Source organism: Cariama cristata, unplaced genomic scaffold, assembly GCF_000690535.1.
Source record: "Cariama cristata isolate BGI_N322 unplaced genomic scaffold, ASM69053v1 scaffold13642, whole genome shotgun sequence".
NCBI lineage: Eukaryota > Metazoa > Chordata > Aves > Cariamiformes > Cariamidae > Cariama > Cariama cristata.
Genome location: NW_009603324.1, coordinates 7538 through 26248, shown reverse-complemented (window position 1 = coordinate 26248; position 18711 = coordinate 7538). Strand labels below are relative to the sequence as shown.

At 39.6% G+C, this 18711-nt stretch overlaps 1 protein-coding gene across 2 annotated transcripts; it reads right to left on the bottom strand.

Annotated features, from left to right (window-relative positions):
- Positions 1-8078: 8078 nt before the first annotated feature.
- BEND3 (BEN domain containing 3) lies at positions 8079-16210 on the bottom strand. Of its 2 annotated transcripts, XM_009695136.1 has the most exons (3): positions 16166-16199; positions 15474-15697; positions 8079-10322 (listed from the first exon to the last, which is right to left on the bottom strand). In XM_009695136.1, exons 1-3 carry the CDS (start codon positions 16197-16199, stop codon positions 8079-8081), a joined length of 2502 nt encoding a protein of 833 aa, XP_009693438.1. The 2 variants fall into 2 exon arrangements, with proteins under 2 accessions (XP_009693438.1, XP_009693439.1); XM_009695137.1 differs by lacking the exon at positions 15474-15697 and having other exon boundaries at positions 16166-16210.
- Positions 16211-18711: the final 2501 nt, after the last annotated feature.

The window sequence follows — 18711 nt, the reverse complement described above, 5'->3', positions numbered from 1 at the left end:
TACTTTCATTGTGGGCATTGCTGTCTCCACTCTGTTGGAGCTTGCACCAAGTGCTATGGAAATAAACAGATGAGACGCATCCTCTGTTCCCCAATTCCACTTCCCATTGCTATTCTGAATGGCTCCAATAATCTCCAGGGCTGCTCAGAGAAATGAGTAGTGTTACGGGCAGTATGTCAGTGAGCTCCAGTTGCTGGTCAGCAACCATGCGTTACCTGTCAAGTGTCTATCGGTACATACGGTCACGCTGCTGTCACCTTCAGCAGCAGTAGTTTACACACCAGAGCTTACAGGACCAGAAGATTAGCCCACTCGTAAACCTCAGGAATGCTTTGGAGCTTGGGGATAGTCAAGGTACAGATGTGAAGAAATTAATTTTCTGAAAGGGTCTGTTTGTGAAGGATAGAAACAATAACAACAACAAAAAGCCGACACCTGCCTGGCATCCAAGATGGGCAGAAAAATTGCATCCCGGAAAGCCATTGACATAAGCAGGAGCACTGGCAGGGTAATTTCTTGAGTTGGACAGACTATGAATACAATATTAGGCCAAAACCTTGGATTTTAACTTCTGGAAAAGCCTACTGGGAAGTAGACAAGACCTTGCAGTCAAGACCGAGCCCTTTCCTAATGATGACAGAGAGAGAGGCTTTTTACCAGAGCTTGTAGTGACAGAACAAGGGGCGATGGCTTTAAACTGGAAGAGAGAAGATTTAGATGAGATATCAGGAAGAAATTCCTTACCATCAGGGTGGTGAGGCAGTGGCAGAGGTTGCCCAGAGAAGCTGTGGCTGGCCCACACCCGGCAGGGGTCCAGGCCAGGTTGGATGGGGCTGTGAGCAACCTGGTCTGGTGGGAGGTGTCCCTACCCATGGCAGGGGGGTTGGAACTGGGTGGGCTTTAAGGTCCTTTCTAACCAAACCATTCTGTGCGTCTATGCCACCGAAACCAGGTCTTCACTGACAGATGAAGGTAGAAACAGGCTTTCATAGGTTTTAAGTGTTGATTCACTGGTGGTATCAGCAAAGTAAAGGAAAAGAAAGACAGACTGCCTAAGGAGTCTTGTGATGGGTGACAGCACCTTCTGTGGATTTGGGATTGAAATGCTTGGAGAGACCTGTACGTGGTGGCTTCAGAAAAGAAAGCTTCAGTCACAGGCAGGGTGAGTTCAGAGGAAAAGTACCACAGCAGGAAGGTGAGTAGCTGTTCCACTTGCCTACGTTAATCTGTCCTGGATAAGCTTCTCTATTGATCAGACCTTTTTATTGGGGCCAGACATTGCTGAGCAGGTTGTGCTCGTTTCTGCATTATTCTCTTTAAATATTTGAACTGTGAGCTAAAGAAAGGCAAGGCTTGGTTAATGACTGACATGAGTGCCAGGTGAGCAGAGCCAGCATGTGTTCTGGGAGGTGTAGCAACAGGCACATCACAGCCGCAGTTTTTGCTGGACCTTCAGGGGACTTTTAGACAACGTAGGCTCACCTAGGCTGTATGTATGTAAAGCATCCATAAACTTATCTGGGAATCAGCTGTGCATCTTCCCTTCATCAGCCATGAATTTAAGGTGAGGGAGTCCATCTGATAACATGGTCGAGTGTCTGATCAGATGACATGGCAAAGTAGTAAGAAGTGGTCAAACAAAAGTTTTAACAATCTTCCCAAAAGAGAGTATCTGCCACTAGTCAACTACCAGATGTCCAGTGCCACCGAGTGCTGAGTGGTGGGAGACACACAAACGCTTTTGCTCCTGCGCAGAGTTCAGGGTACGGACAGTGAATTGGGTCAGTGATCACTGCTTCTGCCCTTCTGTCATCATGAATGTCCTGCTCCAGGACACAGGCATCTGCCATTCTTAGTCTGCATGGTGGAGGAACTGTATGAGAGGGCTTCCTTGCCGAGATCCTGCTGAGAGGTCACAAAGGGGGGTTTGGATGGCTTGAGAAGTGACTGACATTCACTAGAGGCTGCCCAGATGACTACACTGTCCAAGCCACCTCTGCATTCGCCACAGATGAAGCCAACCTCACGCTGGGTGTCAGACTGGGAACCCCGAACGGCCAGCGTGCCTGCCCGCGCACAGAGGGACGACCCGACCCAGAAGACTTGGCCTGGTCCTGCAAGAGGCAGGCACCCTCTGGTTGTGAGTGCAGGACCCAGCGGTCACTGGCACAGCACGCAGCTTTGTCTGACAGCGTTGTGTGGTTCACTCTGCTGCAAGGCAATGCGACCGCTGCCACGTCTGCTGCGCGTAGGCCGTCCTGCCTCCCAGAGACGGGCATGGGAGGATCCTGGAAGGAACCGCGGGGAACCGCTCACACCGGAGCTGGACTTGGCTCTGGCAGGAGAGTCAGCCTGGTCCACTAAAGCAGCACATACTGACACTCCTGAGTAAGTTATGCGTTCTACTGCCTACAGATCAACACAGAGAGAGAGGGGCGTTACACTCTGACCCCTTTGCCCCCCCCAGAATAATAGGCAATTTTTTCCATAGGACAGAAAAGCACCAAAGTGTTTCTGGGTTTTATTTTTGTTGGGGTTTTTTTGTTTCTTGGGGTTGTTTTTTTTTTTTTTCTGTAATGGCATGTCAGAACAGGACAGTCTACCTTCAGCACCTACCAAATTACAGTGCTCAACAGCCTGTCCCGGCCAAGTGCAGCGGTCATTCTATGCCGGCACGCATGGGGAAAAGAATGCAAAAGGAGTGGGGGTGGGAGCCAGGCAAACCCGCTGGAGCTAAAATTCTTCACTTTCCAGTGCTTCAGCATTTGATGCATATATAGACAAGCACTTCAGGGAGACCCTGGGGTTTTTTAATTCTTGGATCAAGGAGAGGGAGCAAGGGAGACAAGGGACAGCATGACATGACGTAAGACCAACCTCTAGGTTTTATATAAGGGATCAAATCTCAAATGTAGGATGTGATCCCATTGAGTGCCTCGTTCCTACTGCTGACAGGTACCTCGGGATTTTCTTTTCACAGGAAACATTTGTAGACCTTCCTAACACACTACCTCATGAGCTAACCAAAGGGGTACATTCCTGAAAGTGTACCGATGAAAGGAGTATTTTGCCTCCCAGAGAAGTGAACACTAAGACACAAGACTACAAAATGCCTCTGGAAACAATGACAAACAGTTGTTTTGCCATAACGAAATTTGTGAGGGAAACTGGGAATGATTACTTGACATTTGCATGTGCAGGGAGATACAAATTAGCTGATCTTCCAGTCTTCAGTAATCACAATTTGTTTCCATGCATTAACACAAATTTTGGTGCGATTGGACACGTGGTGATTTTTCCTGGTTTTGACTGGGAAGTCATGCTAAATTTTTTAAAGGAAAATAAGGAAAACCTAGTAAAAAAACCCCAAACCACCAAGTTTGTTCTATTCATGTTTGTCTTTGGGGGGAAGCGGGGGGAAGCAGCGGGAAGAAAGGGGAGAAGTGGGAAAAGAACACGTATTCTCCAGAACAGCTTTATTTCCCTTCTGTTACAGCTCTTCCTTTCCTGTGAGAATCAAAAGTTCTTCTTTCCCAATTGTTAATGAAAGAAAACTGCTCAGGGGGGACCACAGCCCCATCGTGGAACAGATCAGGAGACGCAGTAAGCGGGTGGTCTGCCCATGTCAAAGACAACATCTAGAAAACAACAAAAACGGAAAGGAACATGCTGGGTAAAAATACTCCAGTGGAAGGGCTAATCTCCTGCTAAGCAGATGAGGTATAAGGAAAACGTGAATACCACGGAGTTTTGAGGCTGTTAGGAGTCACCTGCTTCCAGCACTAAGACCAGCCATCTCAGGGCAGCTCCTTCAGCCAGCGCTCCGTTGCGGGAGGGCTGACCTTTCAGAACAGGATTTATACGAGCTGTGACAAAGATAATGAGTATTATGTAGTCTGTGAGAAATTTCTGGAAGAAATTAAGACTATCACTACTAGTGAGAAGTTTAGATTAATGACTTTATAATGGAGGGGGTAAAATAAGGATTTTGAAAGCACTGTTACTACTAGAAATTTATCTACATTAATATTTACTAGGACCAAAATGTAGATAGGAAAGAATCAAACAAATGCGGATTTATTTCTTTTTCTGTCTTTCTTAGCAAAGGCAATCATAAGAGAGAATTCAGAGAGGGAACTAAACCATCACTTCATCTATTCCTGTTAAATGACTTCAAGCACATTTAAAAAGATGTTTTCAGAATGTTCCTGAGGAAAAACCCATAACTCCGTTGGTGCTGAGTTGCGGTAACAATGGAAAAAAATCAGAAAGTCAAACTGAGGAAGTGAAGAAATTTTGGCAATGACGGTGATGGAGTTTGTTTCATTTACTCAGAAAAATCATAGGCTTGAACCTGCCACGCTTGTTCTCCCACAGATTTTAAGTGCCATCAACTAAAATGTGCGTGGTAAGTAAGAACACTTGTCAATTTATGCTCAATCCTCAGTACAGGCAAGCTTAAGACATTGAATTTTCCAGCTGTTTCACACCCCTTTAATCACCAAAACAAAATCTGAATAAACTATGAATAAAACCTGCATGTTATTTTCTGTGCTGTTTGAGGCTGCAGAATTCATGCTAGCCCCTTCCAGCATGAAATTTGACCTGGTGCACCTTTGTAGAGTGTCGAGCACACAATTCTCTGTTTCTCACTGCTATAACATAATACAAATATCAAACAATAATTGAAAAGAGACAAATGACAGATTTTAAAAAATGTACCTAGAAGTAAATTATATGCACTTTGCAGGTAAGAAAAAAACAGCCACAAACATTTCCGAGAACATGAAGCATTTTGGTGGCTGTAATGCATCAGCGTACAAAGTGGTTGACTTCAAGTAAAGATTTTTCTCATTTGCAAATTTGTTGTTGATTCTGTCAGCTGAATACAGTTAATGGGCAAGAAACCAATGCATCCTTGATCTCCCTTTTGATGTGCTGTTTTACGTCTTTCACAGAGCTTCTAAGTAAGTTTTTCATTTGTGGAAAATGGGTAAGACACGAAGATACAGAGTTCTGATATATTACACTGTTTCTTTTAGAAAGCTGTTAGAAGCGGGCTATTCAATGCTTATCCAAAGCTGATATATTTAAACTATAGGAAGAACTATAAGATAGAGACACTCGATATTCACCTTAACAGGGTTTACTGACCTGGTAGGTAGAAAGTAATGTTCATCCACAGGAAGTCAGTGGGTGCATGGCTACGTATGTTCCAAACACTTCAGTATACAGCAATCTTCCTATCATAGTCTCACTTTCAAAACGACAAGTTTATTCTCTTAAACAAAAAAAGTCTGAAAGACAGAAAAATCTTTTACAATGACTGCAGCAAACCAGGGTGTTTTCATTTATGTATCGTCCGACTAGCTAAGGTTATCTCAGATCTTAGTAACAGACTTTACAGGAGAAAATTCCTGCTCGTACTCAAGCAATCACCAGACAACATTCCTCTTGTATGAAAATAATATACCTTTAATTTATTTACAAGACTGACCAACTGGATGAAGTGGCTGTACTTCAGATGCACTGCAAGAGCTTTCATTAGTGAACTATGTCACTATTCATATGTCTGTATTTTCTTGATATCAGTTACAAAACATACAATCAAACGAATCATGAAAGGGTTGTGAAGAGTGAGATAAAAGGAATGTACACAGCAATGAGACAGAAGTTAAGAGAAAAAAACAATGAAAATCTTTCTATACCCACTTTCAAAAATGTCATTCTAAAAGGTGAAAATGTTTGTTTTTTTTTTTTCACTACTTAGTAGATAATATGGATTGATTTTTTCACTTAATGTCAAATCTACAGTAAAAGCCAGTATGTCTCAAATTTGCATGCTAGCTAGCAACATCTGTCAATTGTACCAAAGTTTACTATACATTGAATTCTTCTGGGAGCTTTGACATCACTAAGTGGTGAAACATGTAGGACATTAAGATAAGAAAATATAATTCTATTTCTTACCTTCTGGCCAGCCATTGGCAACAACAAATTGAGCAGCTGTTAATATTTTCTGTCATTTTATATCTCCCATAAAAGTGCATGTAAAAAAATTCACAGAGGTGCTAGGTAGCATACAATTACAAGAGAAAGTCTTGGGTTTCTCTGATACATTCAATTTGCTAATTTTATGCACTAAAATGAAAGATAAGATGCAGACATTGTGGTATCAGTTCTTTATCTTTGGTAAAATGTTTTCATTTTATTATAGCCATATTTGCTCTGATATCCATTTTGTGCATGGTCTGCTATTATTTAAACCAACAGGAAACATTTCAATGGATATAAACAGTATCAGTGTATTATTTAGTACATTCATGACTTTCTTCATACATTCTTTGAGAACGTTGCTAGCATATGGGGAAAATGAGCAAATGCTACTATCTATTATGATTTACTCCCGGTTTAACATAATACTTTTACTAGTTCTTGCCATCAGGAAAAAAACCGTTTTGTTTTGCTTTTAAAAGAAAGGGATTGATATGACTCTAAGAACAATAAATTCTAAAAATCTGAAGTGAAAATACCAAATATTTTGTACTTTCTTACAAATGCTAAAATAGAAAATTACACTGGAACCAACTTAAAATTTGATACTATGACCCATCTAAGTAAACAACAAAAAAGGACCACAGAGAACATCAACAATTGCTCCAAGGTGTTCCAGTGATGGTCAGTAAGCAATCACTGTCTTTACTGTCTTAAAAATCCATGTTTGCCTCTCTCTCACCATTTATATCAGTATTAAAAGAAAGAGGAAAACTAGTTTTAAAGCAGCACTCTCCAGCGACAAGTCATACAGCAAATTCACATTGGGTTCTGGGTGGTCTTTGCTACACTTGGACATATTAATGATGCAAACTTGACCGTATGAACCTAAGTTATACATACACAGTTATGCCTCCAAATAGCTACTAATTACACTAAATCAATTTGGCAAAGTGAGGGAGTTCAAGATCCCTACACCTGAAATACTCAGATGCTGCTGCATTCACGTCAAGAATGAGTTATATTACCACAGCTCATACCTGGGGACCCTGAAACACTGAATTTCATCACAAAACCAATCCTTGCACGTACTTTTTATATATGCAATTTAATATGAATACTGGAAGCCTTTGGAATCATGATTTCAATAGAGAGTAAGGTCTAAAATTTTTCTAAGTTCTTGTTTCAGGTCTTTTTGTTCTTCTTGTTGTTGTCTTTTTATTTGTCGCAAGCAGGTAATGGCAAGACACTCCACGCGTATAGGCTTGGGTCTGTTCTGCTGGCTTTATTCAGACGAGCCTTCCTCAGTCATGCCAGCAGTGACACTGGACAAAACAAAAAAAGAACTCACAGGGGCAGGATCAAGCTTGTGGTGTCAATATTTAAAAAAAAAAAAAAGCATTCACATTGTGTCTATGCTCACATCTTAATTCTTCAACACTTAGTTTTAGAAATAACAGATGGGTAACAGTAAAAAATGCAAATGACACCGTTCTGACCTATTCTTTGACACAGTATTATTATTTTCAGTATCTCAGTATCATCAAGAACAACACAAATGTGAAGCTGCAATTACTGTAGAGGTAAAGTCTAATATTCCAATGATTTCCAATGAACATGGCACTTTCAAATTTAAATTAAGTTTAAATTTCAAACTCCAAATTAACTAACAAGACTGTTTATAAGGGTATAATGAAAAACTGCCCCTGAAGAGCACAACGATTTAACAAAAAAGTTATTTATTACCAGAAATGGATAAAAAAAAGGAAGATGCAGAAATGGGGAGTGGAGTAATACAGTTTCAATACAGGTATTTGCACCAGTGAAAATCATGCTCTTAGCGAGTCACTGATAGCTCTGTCACCGACGACTGATGGTCTCTACCCATGTACAAATGTAGTAAGCCACTTCCCGCTGCTGCGGTGCCCACAGAGATGCAACACACACATTAAAACGCAACAAATTAGTGCCTGACTGTCCTAGATGCTGGGCACTCTCAGCTCCTGACAAGCCCCTCAGTCTAAACCATAGCATAATCCTGACAATAATTTAGTGGTCAAAGTCTCAGGAATTTAAAGACCCTGTCACTTTTTTGCTTTCTTTGCTTTTTTCAGTATATCACACTTTTTTCTGTTAGGACGCCGGCATCTTTCATCAATGCTCGGTATACATTCATAATGCCATACTTCTTCCATTTTCTCCACAGGGTAAACTGCCTCCACGTAATGACGGATCAGTCTCAGCCTGATCGGATCGAGCTGTTTTTTGTTACAAGCACCTGAATGGTTGTATTGCAGTCTGAGATTCTCCGGAGTAAAGAGTTCTCTTACGAGAAGCCTGGCAGCAAAGTTGCCGACCGACAGGCTCTGCTGCACTATCTCTCTTACCTCCTTATCAGACAGCAAATACAGAGAAGGCACAGGGAAGTCTGGATTAGGAACAACGAGTTCATCGAGTGGTATCTTGCAAAAATCCTTGCTGCTTCTTTCCGGTGGCAGCGGTGGCCCTTCAAATTCTTCTCGAAACCTCTCGGGGTTTATTACATAGCTGAGAAATTCCCTCCTGTCGGGCCCTGGCACGTGGATTTTCCGTTGCTGTTGGTACGAGCGCCTTTGCTCCGTGTCTCTTCGTCGACACCTCTCGTCAAGCTTTCCAACAAACTCCAATGTCCACACTCTGTCATTCTTTGCTCTGGGGTACAGTATCTGCACATAATGTCGAATTAATTTAATTCTAGTAGGGTCAAGCTGTTTCTTGCCTAAAGATCCACTACAGTTGTATTGCTTCCGTAAGTTTTCATGAGTAAACAGTTCAGGAAATAAGAGAACAAGCAATCGAGAGGCAAAGTTGCCTATGGAAAGACTGCTTTCATATATGCTTTTAATCTGTTCTTTGTTCAACAGGTAATCTGGGACAGGGACATCAAAATCGGGAGGGGGAAAGTCAAGTTTATCAAAGTCTATGGGTACAAGCCAAATTTTTTTTGAGCGTCTGCCAGGTTTTTCGTATTCAAAACTGTCTTCCACTTTTATGATTGATACATCATCTGGTAAACTAGAAGAATCGTAACAGTCATCTCTCATCTGATCACATTCACTTCCATCCATATACGTATTTTCAAGCTCATCGTTTATTCGCTGAACACATTGCTGCAACCAGGCTTCCTCTTCTTGCACATCTGGAAAGTAAATTTCAGTGTACCTACGGATTATTTGAAGCCGATGAGGATCCAGCAGCTGTTTTCCAGAGTCTCCAAAGCAGCTGTACCTTTCGGCTAATTTTCTGTGGTCAAAGAGTTCTGGAAACAATCTGTGTAACAAAAAAACAGAAAATTCCCCTGGAGAAGAAGCTTCATCTAAAAATTCATTGAGATCCTGAGCATCCAGCATGTAATCTGAGGCAATGGCATTACTCCTGTCCAAGGACAAAGCTTCCTCCTGCTCTTTATCCTCCATAAAATGAGAGGATTCAACCTGCTCAGTCTCATAAAAACTGGACGATTGCACACCTTGCTGACTGTTTTCCATTTCCCTTTGAGCCCAAAATCTATTGAAAAAATCGTTGACTTGAGGCAAACACTCTACCTGCCACACAGCCGTATTCTTCACTGAAGGATAACAAACTTCCACATAGTTGCGGATAAGCTGCAGATGAAGAGATTCAAGTTTCCTTTTGTTGAGAAAGCCGCACGCGCTGCAGCTTCTGCTGAACTCATCGTCGCTGAAGAGCTCTGGGAAGAGCTGCACTAGCAACCGGCAAGCTAGGTCTCCGCCTGACGTGCTTTGATCCATGATTTGTTTAAGCTCCGCAGAAGTCAGCTGGTACTCTGGGGGAGGCTTGAAGTCTGCAACGGACTCTGCTGGACTGACTTGCTTTTTAATTCTGCTAACCTCCAGAGACAATAGGTCAACTTTACTGTGAAGCTGAGTCATATTGGTATTGAGGGTGTTAAGCGTGTAAAACATTTTCTGTATCAAAGAATATATATTTGGGTCAGAATCTGCGGTGGCCGCTGTTACGGCAATGGCTGCAGCCGAGTCCCTTTTGCGTTGGTCGTTTAAAGTCCGAAGATGTGAGGGACTGCTGGGGTTGATTTTTTCAAACAACTCATAAGAAGCAAATTGCTCTGCTCCTGGTGGGTTCTTCTTCTCCGTGATTTTGTGTGAGATGCCATAGAGAGGTTTTTTATAAGATGGAGTGGTTATGTCACTGAAGGATTCTTCTTCACAGAGCCACGTTACATTAGGATTCTTGTTCTTGTTTGGCTGCTCTGCATTAACCTGAGTGGGTGAGCCAGCATCTCTGTTCTTCATGTTTGAAAGGGGGCCCTTTGAATGAATAAATATTGTATTAGTAAGGCTGCCTTAAAAATATTAGCTATAAATATCCACCCCTTAAGCAGGCATTGTTACATTAATAGGCAAAGTCAAATTTTCTCCAGAGGACTTAGTTGTGTTAAATACATCAAAATTAATAAATTCACTAGGAAAATAAAAAATATAAATACAGTAAAGTATTATTTAGGGTTCTATTTTTTTTGTTTTGGCTCATGGCTTTCTCCATAGAATAAAAATGCAAAAATAATCCTTAGTCGTCTTTACCCACAGGGCTCTAAATACTCTCCCAAATGAAGTATCATTATGCTTCACCTTGCATATGAGGATCTTGGGCTGTAGAGAATTTGGGTGGCAACAAGTCAGCAACAGAGCCAAGAATAGAATCTAGATTTTCTGACTCCTAGTCCTGTGACCTTGCCAGTGCCTCCAACAACTGCATTTAACGTTCCAGCACTCTCTTTAGGTTAGCATTTGAAAATACCACAAAGGCTGTAAGACACCAAAATTATGCTTATTCTTTTCTTTCTGATGTGAAAGGTTTATAAAGATAAAAAACCCCTATATAATGGTGTACAACTCCTAAACAAGTTATAAGAATGACTGCAATTTTTAAAAAGTATTCTATTTAAATAATAAAAACTTAAAACCAACATGAAAAGTACTTCAGTATTGTCTTTTTAAAAAGGGAAGCTTAAAATTTCTTTATTTCTGAAAGGCAGGGAAGTTGAGACTCATAGGTTTCTAATTTTCTAAATTATTCATATTAAACCCAGTAATGAGCTCTTAAGGAATTAATGTTCTCAGTAATTTATAATTCTTCCTCATTGCTTGAAATTGGAAGCAAGCATTTTCATCAACTCACAGCAAATATGCAGGGCTTGGGTGGGTTGGGTTGTTTTGCAAACACATGGATATTGCAAATAATTCTTAGGAAGTTAAGTAGATACAATAGAATCAAAATCCAACATACAGTATTCAAACATGAGAAAACACTCACAGATTTTAAAGAAGACTGTAGTGAAATATTTTCCTTGGCTTCATCCACAGAACATTAATTACATAAAAAACACAGAATTTGCATTCAAATATTACAACAAATGGAACACAGACTTGAGGTCTGAGCCAGCCAGAAGCAATGGGAAAACCTAGTGAAGACCCCACTATGTCCTACAATGAGGAACTTGAATTAAGGTTCCTTTCTGAAAAAAACCCAAAACAACAGAACTGTAACACTCATGAAATTAATCTGAACTCTATGTGTACTTACACTTGGCATCTGCTTACTGCAGTGACAAACTGAATCTAATTACTTTTTAATTTCTAATGCAAAGTAGACTCAAAAGAGGCTCAAAAAGAACATGCTGATTTCCACTCCAAGTTTAGAAACCAGCAGACTCAATTAAATTGAAGTTGTGTTTCCAAGTTCTGGTCTCATTCACATCATACAACCCTACGCATGAAACCTCGTGTTTTCACATCCCAAGCTGGGTGGATGGACAGATGATACAATAAAAGCCTAAGGCAAAGGCAATACACTTCACAGTGCGCAGAATCCCCAGCCGTGGTGGTGCCTAGGGCACTGGACTTCCAGTTTCCCATTTAGAAGACCATCCCTCCAGTCCCACTCATATTAAAGCACATTTGCTATGAGGACAGTGAGGTTCGGGGTCCTGTAACACCACCAGCTATTAAAGGGTGACTTTTACACCAGCAAATGGTATGATACATCCTAACTAAATCAGCTCTTTGTAACTTGTAAAATATCAGAACACGAGAGACCAAATTGTGAGCAGACTGAGATCAACATTGCTCCCACCTAACCGTAGGCTCCTACGCTGGGACTGAAGTCATCACACATCACCTATACTTGTGAGTGGTGAAACAGAGGTATTTCCAGATGGTAACAGAGCTCTCCCAAACGGACATCACCTGAAAACAGGTCACGAAAATCTCCACTGATAATAAACGTAGTTCTGCTCCCCAGTCAGACACTCAGACTGAATTACACATTCCTTTTACTGTTTTAGATCAAAAGAACAAAACTGCAACTCTGGAGAACACATTTCTTACACAGGCAGTGAGACCTGCTACCTACGTAGCTAGCTCTTCCATAAACATTCCCGTTCACAGAGATTATTCCAAATATTCCTTCACATACAGAGTATGATTCATTCAATTCCTTCTCTACTGAATAGCTTGCCACAGACCACCAGTTGTCTGTCAGTTCTCATCAACACTCCTGCCATACCTTTTCTCTAAATAATTATATATGAAAACTTGGCAATGTGGGGGTAGCTTCTATTAATGCACACCTCACACACAGAGCTGGGCCAAAGCAATATTAGAATGTGTATTAAATAACACAAATTCATTGCCCTAGGTATTTTATTGCACTTTGACAGTGAGCATTGTGAAAGTCTGCATTCTCAGTTTTGGACACGGTGCTCTGAAGGAGGAGAAGTGTTCATGCAAAGAACTGCACCAGATCGCAGCAGAACTTCTGCCCTTTCACTAAGGCGGCTCACAGTGTTTGGACCTGGTTGCGGGATGGATTTGGTTACCTGCATTTCAGAAACACAGTCAGTGTTCGACTAACAGATGACAACACATTTGGGCGTATATTTAAGGATTTTCTATTTCAAATGCATTCTGGTTTTCTTTCCTTTTGCGTTTAACTATCTTGTCTTTATACAGTTCCTGTCTGGGAACAGCACTATCCACAGCATAAATACATAATCTCTTCTAAATTCTCCAGTTAAAATAGTATTTCATATTTTTAATTAGTTTTCTGTAACACTGATCTTTAAACATCAATGTATTTCGGATAATACTACACCCATTTAAGATGATCAGTTTTAATGCTCCACCAAAAAACAAGCAAAGATACTGTTCTGTGAGACACAGTAACAGTATACGTAAGATAGTGCTGCTTTTTACACTGTATTTGCACTTAAAGTTTTTATATTATATACATTCTTTGAACATTTGCAAAATGCAGTATTTTGGTAAACATCAACCAATATAAGTAATTGCGAAATAGTCTCTCACATTATCTCTCGGAGTCCTAAGCCAAGTTTTAAAAGTTGTTTAGTTATTGCTCTGTTCAGTGCTAAAGTCCAGCTAATTTATGACCTTTATTACGCTTAATAAACAAAGTCTAAATACGTGTAAGAATACAGAGCATAATATTCTAGCATATGAGTAAAGAAGAATAAATATATAAGCAAGAAACGTATAAAAAGATTCTATCAAGCACATGAGAACTTGGAAGTGTCTTGCACATACATTTTTTACACTTCCAATCTTCTACACTTTTTTTTTAAAAGAAAATTAGGGATAATGAATTTCTGGTTATGATGTGACAATCAGAATTTTAAAAAAGCAAAATATCTTCTGATAGAAAGTAATTTAGTAATATAATCACCAGCCCAATAGTACAGTTATATAACATAAAAAGTACAGCTCTGCTTATATCATACATAGATGCCTGTGCAATGTGTAGTAAAAATATACTGCAAGCACAATATTCTCCAAAATAATTAACATTTTGTCCTCTGTTTAAACAGAAACAGTTAATGAAGTCATCAACTAGAACAAAATATTGTTACTAGAAAAGTAATTCACTTTAAAAATATTGTTAGGATTGCAGACTGTTTCTGGTTGGTTATTTAACTAAACATGCTGATTCATTGGGGTCAGTGAAGAATGAATTTTCATCATTGTTACTGGGTCACTTTGCAAGTCCAAAGTTATAATTCATTATAACTTTCATTTGAACATCAATTCATTTCAAATTAAATTTAAAAATTTATTATAGGCAAACAGCAAACAGTAAAATCCAAAGCAAGCACAGTTCAGAGACCATTATGAAGCTCTTTTGAGAATCTGAATGTAAGTAAAACAATTGTAAAAAGAAAAAGAGAAAGGAAAAGAAACAAACCATGTAATAAGATTAAAACCTACGTACCACAGGCATTCAGGGGAAAAAAACAGCCCCGAGAAGTCAGAGAGATGAGTCAAGAAAAAGAAATATGAAGAACTATGGCTAGAAAGGAGAAATGAAATGCACAAATACAACACGGAATAACTGGCTAGGTAGCAGAACAGCAGAAAAGGATATGTGCATTAGAGTAGGTCATAAACTAAATATAACCCAGGGCCTGAAGTTATTCAAAAGAGGATGAATTTGAATCTAGGTTATTTTAATAAAGTGCTGAGTGTGACAAACAGGAGGTCATTATACGGCTCTAGAGAGTGTTAGAAGAGATGTGACTATCCAACACTGGACACTACCCTTTCAGGAACCTCAACGAGAACAACAAAAATATAAGGTGACTTATATCCTGAAGAAGAGCTGAAAAAATAGAATTTTAGTCTCGGAAACGAAGGGCTGAGGGTGATCAACATCACACCAATTTTCCCACATGCAGAAGACTTTCCTAGGAACAGATGATCACTGCTCTCCCTACTGAAAAGAACAAGGTCAAAAAGAAACTTGCTCAATTTCAGCAAAGACTAATGAAAATCTCCAACTGCTAGAGACATGAAACAGTAGAACAGGGTAACGGAAGAAAGTGGGCATCTCCTTCACTGGATGGACGAACATCTGGATTGTCACAAGTGGGCTGCTGCACCAGAAGCTGTAATACATTCTACTCTTGATATGCTGAAGTCTTCTGCATCCCTGCCTTTTTATCTTTCAAATAATACACAAACTTATACCTGTCTCACTGACATAAAAACCTGTGTCACAGAAGGAAGAATTACAGCCCTGATTCTACCACTGAGGATCCAGCTGAAGGACTGTGTGACACGAGAGGGACTGTAATCAGTCACGCTCAGTTAATCCAAATCACTACCTGCTCCTACGTTCTCTGACAAACAACAAAAATATACTTCAAGTGAATGAATTAACATATAACTGTATATCGTAGATATGATCGCTCCCATATGATCTTTCCCTGGTAAAGAAATACCCAGACAAGTAATGTGCGCAAACTAGGTTAAGATTAGCCATACTTGCTCCAAACTCGTTACTAATGCAAATCTAGTTAAATGACTTGCATTTTGCTTATAGCAGCAATGAATTTAGCCTATGAAATATGAACAGAAAAATCACACAGTCATGTATAGAGAAGTCACCTCTTGTGTAAAGCGTCTTTTCTTCACACTGGGTAAGACATCTTGCTGGCTCCCTGAACCATCACAACCAAGTGAGGTCTGTTTCCGTTTGTTGGAATCCTGTAAGCAAGTAACTGCGCCATCCAGTGAGTGTTTCTCAGCAGATCTGGATGTTACCGAGCAGTCTAAAGCTTCATCTTCATTTTCTGTTTCTACTTTCACAACACTTTTTTTAGGAATTTTTGCTGGAAAAAGAGAAGGTTTAGAAAGATAAAGCACTCTCTCCAGAAAGCTGTGACACCCTTAATACAATCTTTTGTGGTTTGTTTCTTTTTATGAAAATGTGTTTTGAAGAATACAATTATTTTTTTATAACTTGTAAGATAAGTGTTTGCTGAGGCCACCCCAAAGTCTAGTTTTTATTATGCTAGGAACCATTCAGTCATCCAGTACATGACAGTTTCTTCCCCAAAGAAGAGTCTAAAGTATAAACAAATAAAGTTACAGGAGGAAGATTTTTTTGCAGGGGGAGGAAGAATGTAGAGCAGAAAATATAACGAGTAACAAAGATAATGATGTATTTTAGATAGCCTTTTAAAAAAACATTAATGTGATTTGTCTTGATCCAAGTGCATTCTTTATCAGGTTACAAAGGCTTTAATTCAACAAGTAAATTTGCCTGATCGTAAATTACACAAAGTATACTATTTTACCTTCATCATCATCAGTGATTTCAGCTGAATTCATCTTCTATCTCACTAAAGAACAAAACAAAAACACAAAAATAAATATCAGCATCTTCTGGAATCAGGAAATATTTGCATCTGTTTTTATAATTAATCTAGAGCCACTGGGCATTAACAGCCCACAGATAATTTCCAGTCTGTACATTTTTAATAACTAGCTATTTTCAGTAAATGTCGTGGCCATCTATAGACCTGCCAACATGCAAACTACACCGCAGACAACACACGACAGCTAGGAAAGTATTTAAAACTATAGGTCTTCTTCTGGTATGGAGAAAAGTCAAAGTCATTTTAACCTCCTCTGTAAAGTATCTTGGCAGTATATATATGGAAGTTAACTGTATTAAACTCTCCATCCTGTGCCAAGTCACTACTCCTTATTACAGTCAAATATTTTTATATTGTCACTGTGGGTGACCCAAAGTCATTACAGAAGGAAAACTCATCATAAACTCTAACATACACGTTGGAGTGAGTTTCCATTTAAAAATCTTTGATCTTCTGATATGGATTGCATCAATTCAAGCAGAGCAATCTGCAGGTCTACAGTAACTCCTTTTTTTCTAACTGTCAGCCTCTAAATAATGTAAGAATTTTTTTGTCTGGAAAAACAAATATATCTATTATTCTAGCATGATTTTAGCATTACTTCTCACATGAAAGACTCAGCTGTATTGCTGTTCCCTTGAAAACTAATTTTGCAAGTTAACTGGGGGCAAACATCAATCTGTGGACGCGTTTCTAAAAGATATTCTAAATCTTTTGGAGATCTACAAAGCAAACAACCTCATCAGATCTCACTGACCGTTACAGGGCACACAGCTGCAAACTGACACCCTCAACTAGTAAGCTGGTGACTGGTAAACTGTCACACACCGTTCATGTTCATCTACACCCAGCGTTATGTTTACTTGGCCCTAGAATATTATTACTTGACATTTTCCACAATTACATTCTTCTTTCAAATAGTTTTCTTTCAACTGTTCCTGCCTATCCTGTAGCCAAGGTCTGAAATCAAGACAAGCTTCTCTCCGGCTGTAGCAAATGAATAAAACCAATCAATCAAAAGTGTATGTACAGCCCAGGAGTGGAATTGTAATGAAATTTAAAAGAGAGATGAGGAGAGAAAGAGACAGAGAATCTGTTTTGGAGGGGGAAAAAGTCTCTACCTCTCTTCTGAATAGCACTGAATAGAAATTTATTTTTTTAAATCTCAAAATACTGTTAAAAAACTCTGTAAACACTTGAATGCTGTGTAGCTATGATTTTTTTTGTTCGTCAGCAACTGACTGCCGTTAATGGTAAGTACAAGGTCCCATTCTGGATAGGTGTTTGTAGGATTGCACTACAATGGGTAGCACACACCTCCCAAACAAAAGATGCATGGAGTTACAAAACCAGTTCGTACTGGGCCACTCCAGAAGCCAAAATACCCTTTGATGTGCTGATATTCCACATGGTTTTTATAGACAGCCTTGTAAAGAGCATCCTCAAGACGATAATGTGAGATTGTCTTCATCATCACATCACCAGAAAAAGTCTCTCTCAGTTGGATGCAGAACTACTACAAACCCCTTAAATGTCTAGTCTTTTTACACATCATAATCCCCTATTTCAGGACTTGCATTTATGAATTGATCCACATATAAATTATGCCAGCTTAACAGTACCACAATAACTTCACTTGGACTTCTGCAAACTCTGTAGGGACATAACAGCACGAAACCAAGTGGCCCACACCAACTTTTAAACCACCTGATAAGCACCGGTGAGGGTTAATATCAAGTCTTACTAACTCAACAGTATTTAGGAATTTAGACACAGCCACTATAGCTCTTTATGAAAAATCCTAAGACAGTGTACCAGCACCATCAAAAAGCTACATTGGACCTTAAGAAAAGCACATAGTAACAAATGTTCATATTTGGCCCTGATACCCCAGATACACCGATTCAGTGTCTACATCTTTCTTACACTTTTCCACACCGCCCTAGGCTTAGCTCTGCAGGACGGGGTACAAGACCAACATATGGCAGTGCTCAAGAAGTGTGACACATAGGCTTTTTGTGAGGGTCTGAGGTCACAGCAAGCACATCTGCCGATACCACTACAAAATATTCTGTAATGGAAATCAAAATGGTTTTCCAGATAATCCTAGACGGCTCTAACAGAGCAAAACTCGAAAAGACGGTGAACACAGAGCCAGAAGGGAAGACTATAAAGGTGGGCAGAACACAAACTATTTAGGAGGGGATATAGGGAATTATATTTTCCTTTTGCTATTACTGCTATTCAAATAGGAAGAATGCTTTAAGAGAATTCCTCTGAGAGAAATGAAGCCAAGTGGAAGCAGAAGATACATGAGGATCTGAATAGCCACTCTTTAAAACTGGAAAAAAGTGAAAACTAAAGCAAAGCACATACCCTGGTTAACAGTTAACTTTCTAAAGGAGGCAACATCAGGAAGACCAAAGCTGTCCAAAACTCAGGACAAATAACATTAAGTCAAAACA

Bases quoted from the DNA above. Each gene is read 5' to 3' on its own strand.
- BEND3 (XM_009695136.1), bottom strand. From the start codon at position 16,199: ATGAATTCAGCTGAAATCACTGATGATGATGAAG. The intron at 15,698-16,165 runs GTAAAATAGTAT...CTCTTTTTCCAG, and splicing joins AATCACTGATGATGATGAAG to CAAAAATTCCTAAAAAAAGT. The intron at 10,323-15,473 runs GTGACTTCTCTA...ATTCATTCAAAG, and splicing joins AAAGACGCTTTACACAAGAG to GGCCCCCTTTCAAACATGAA.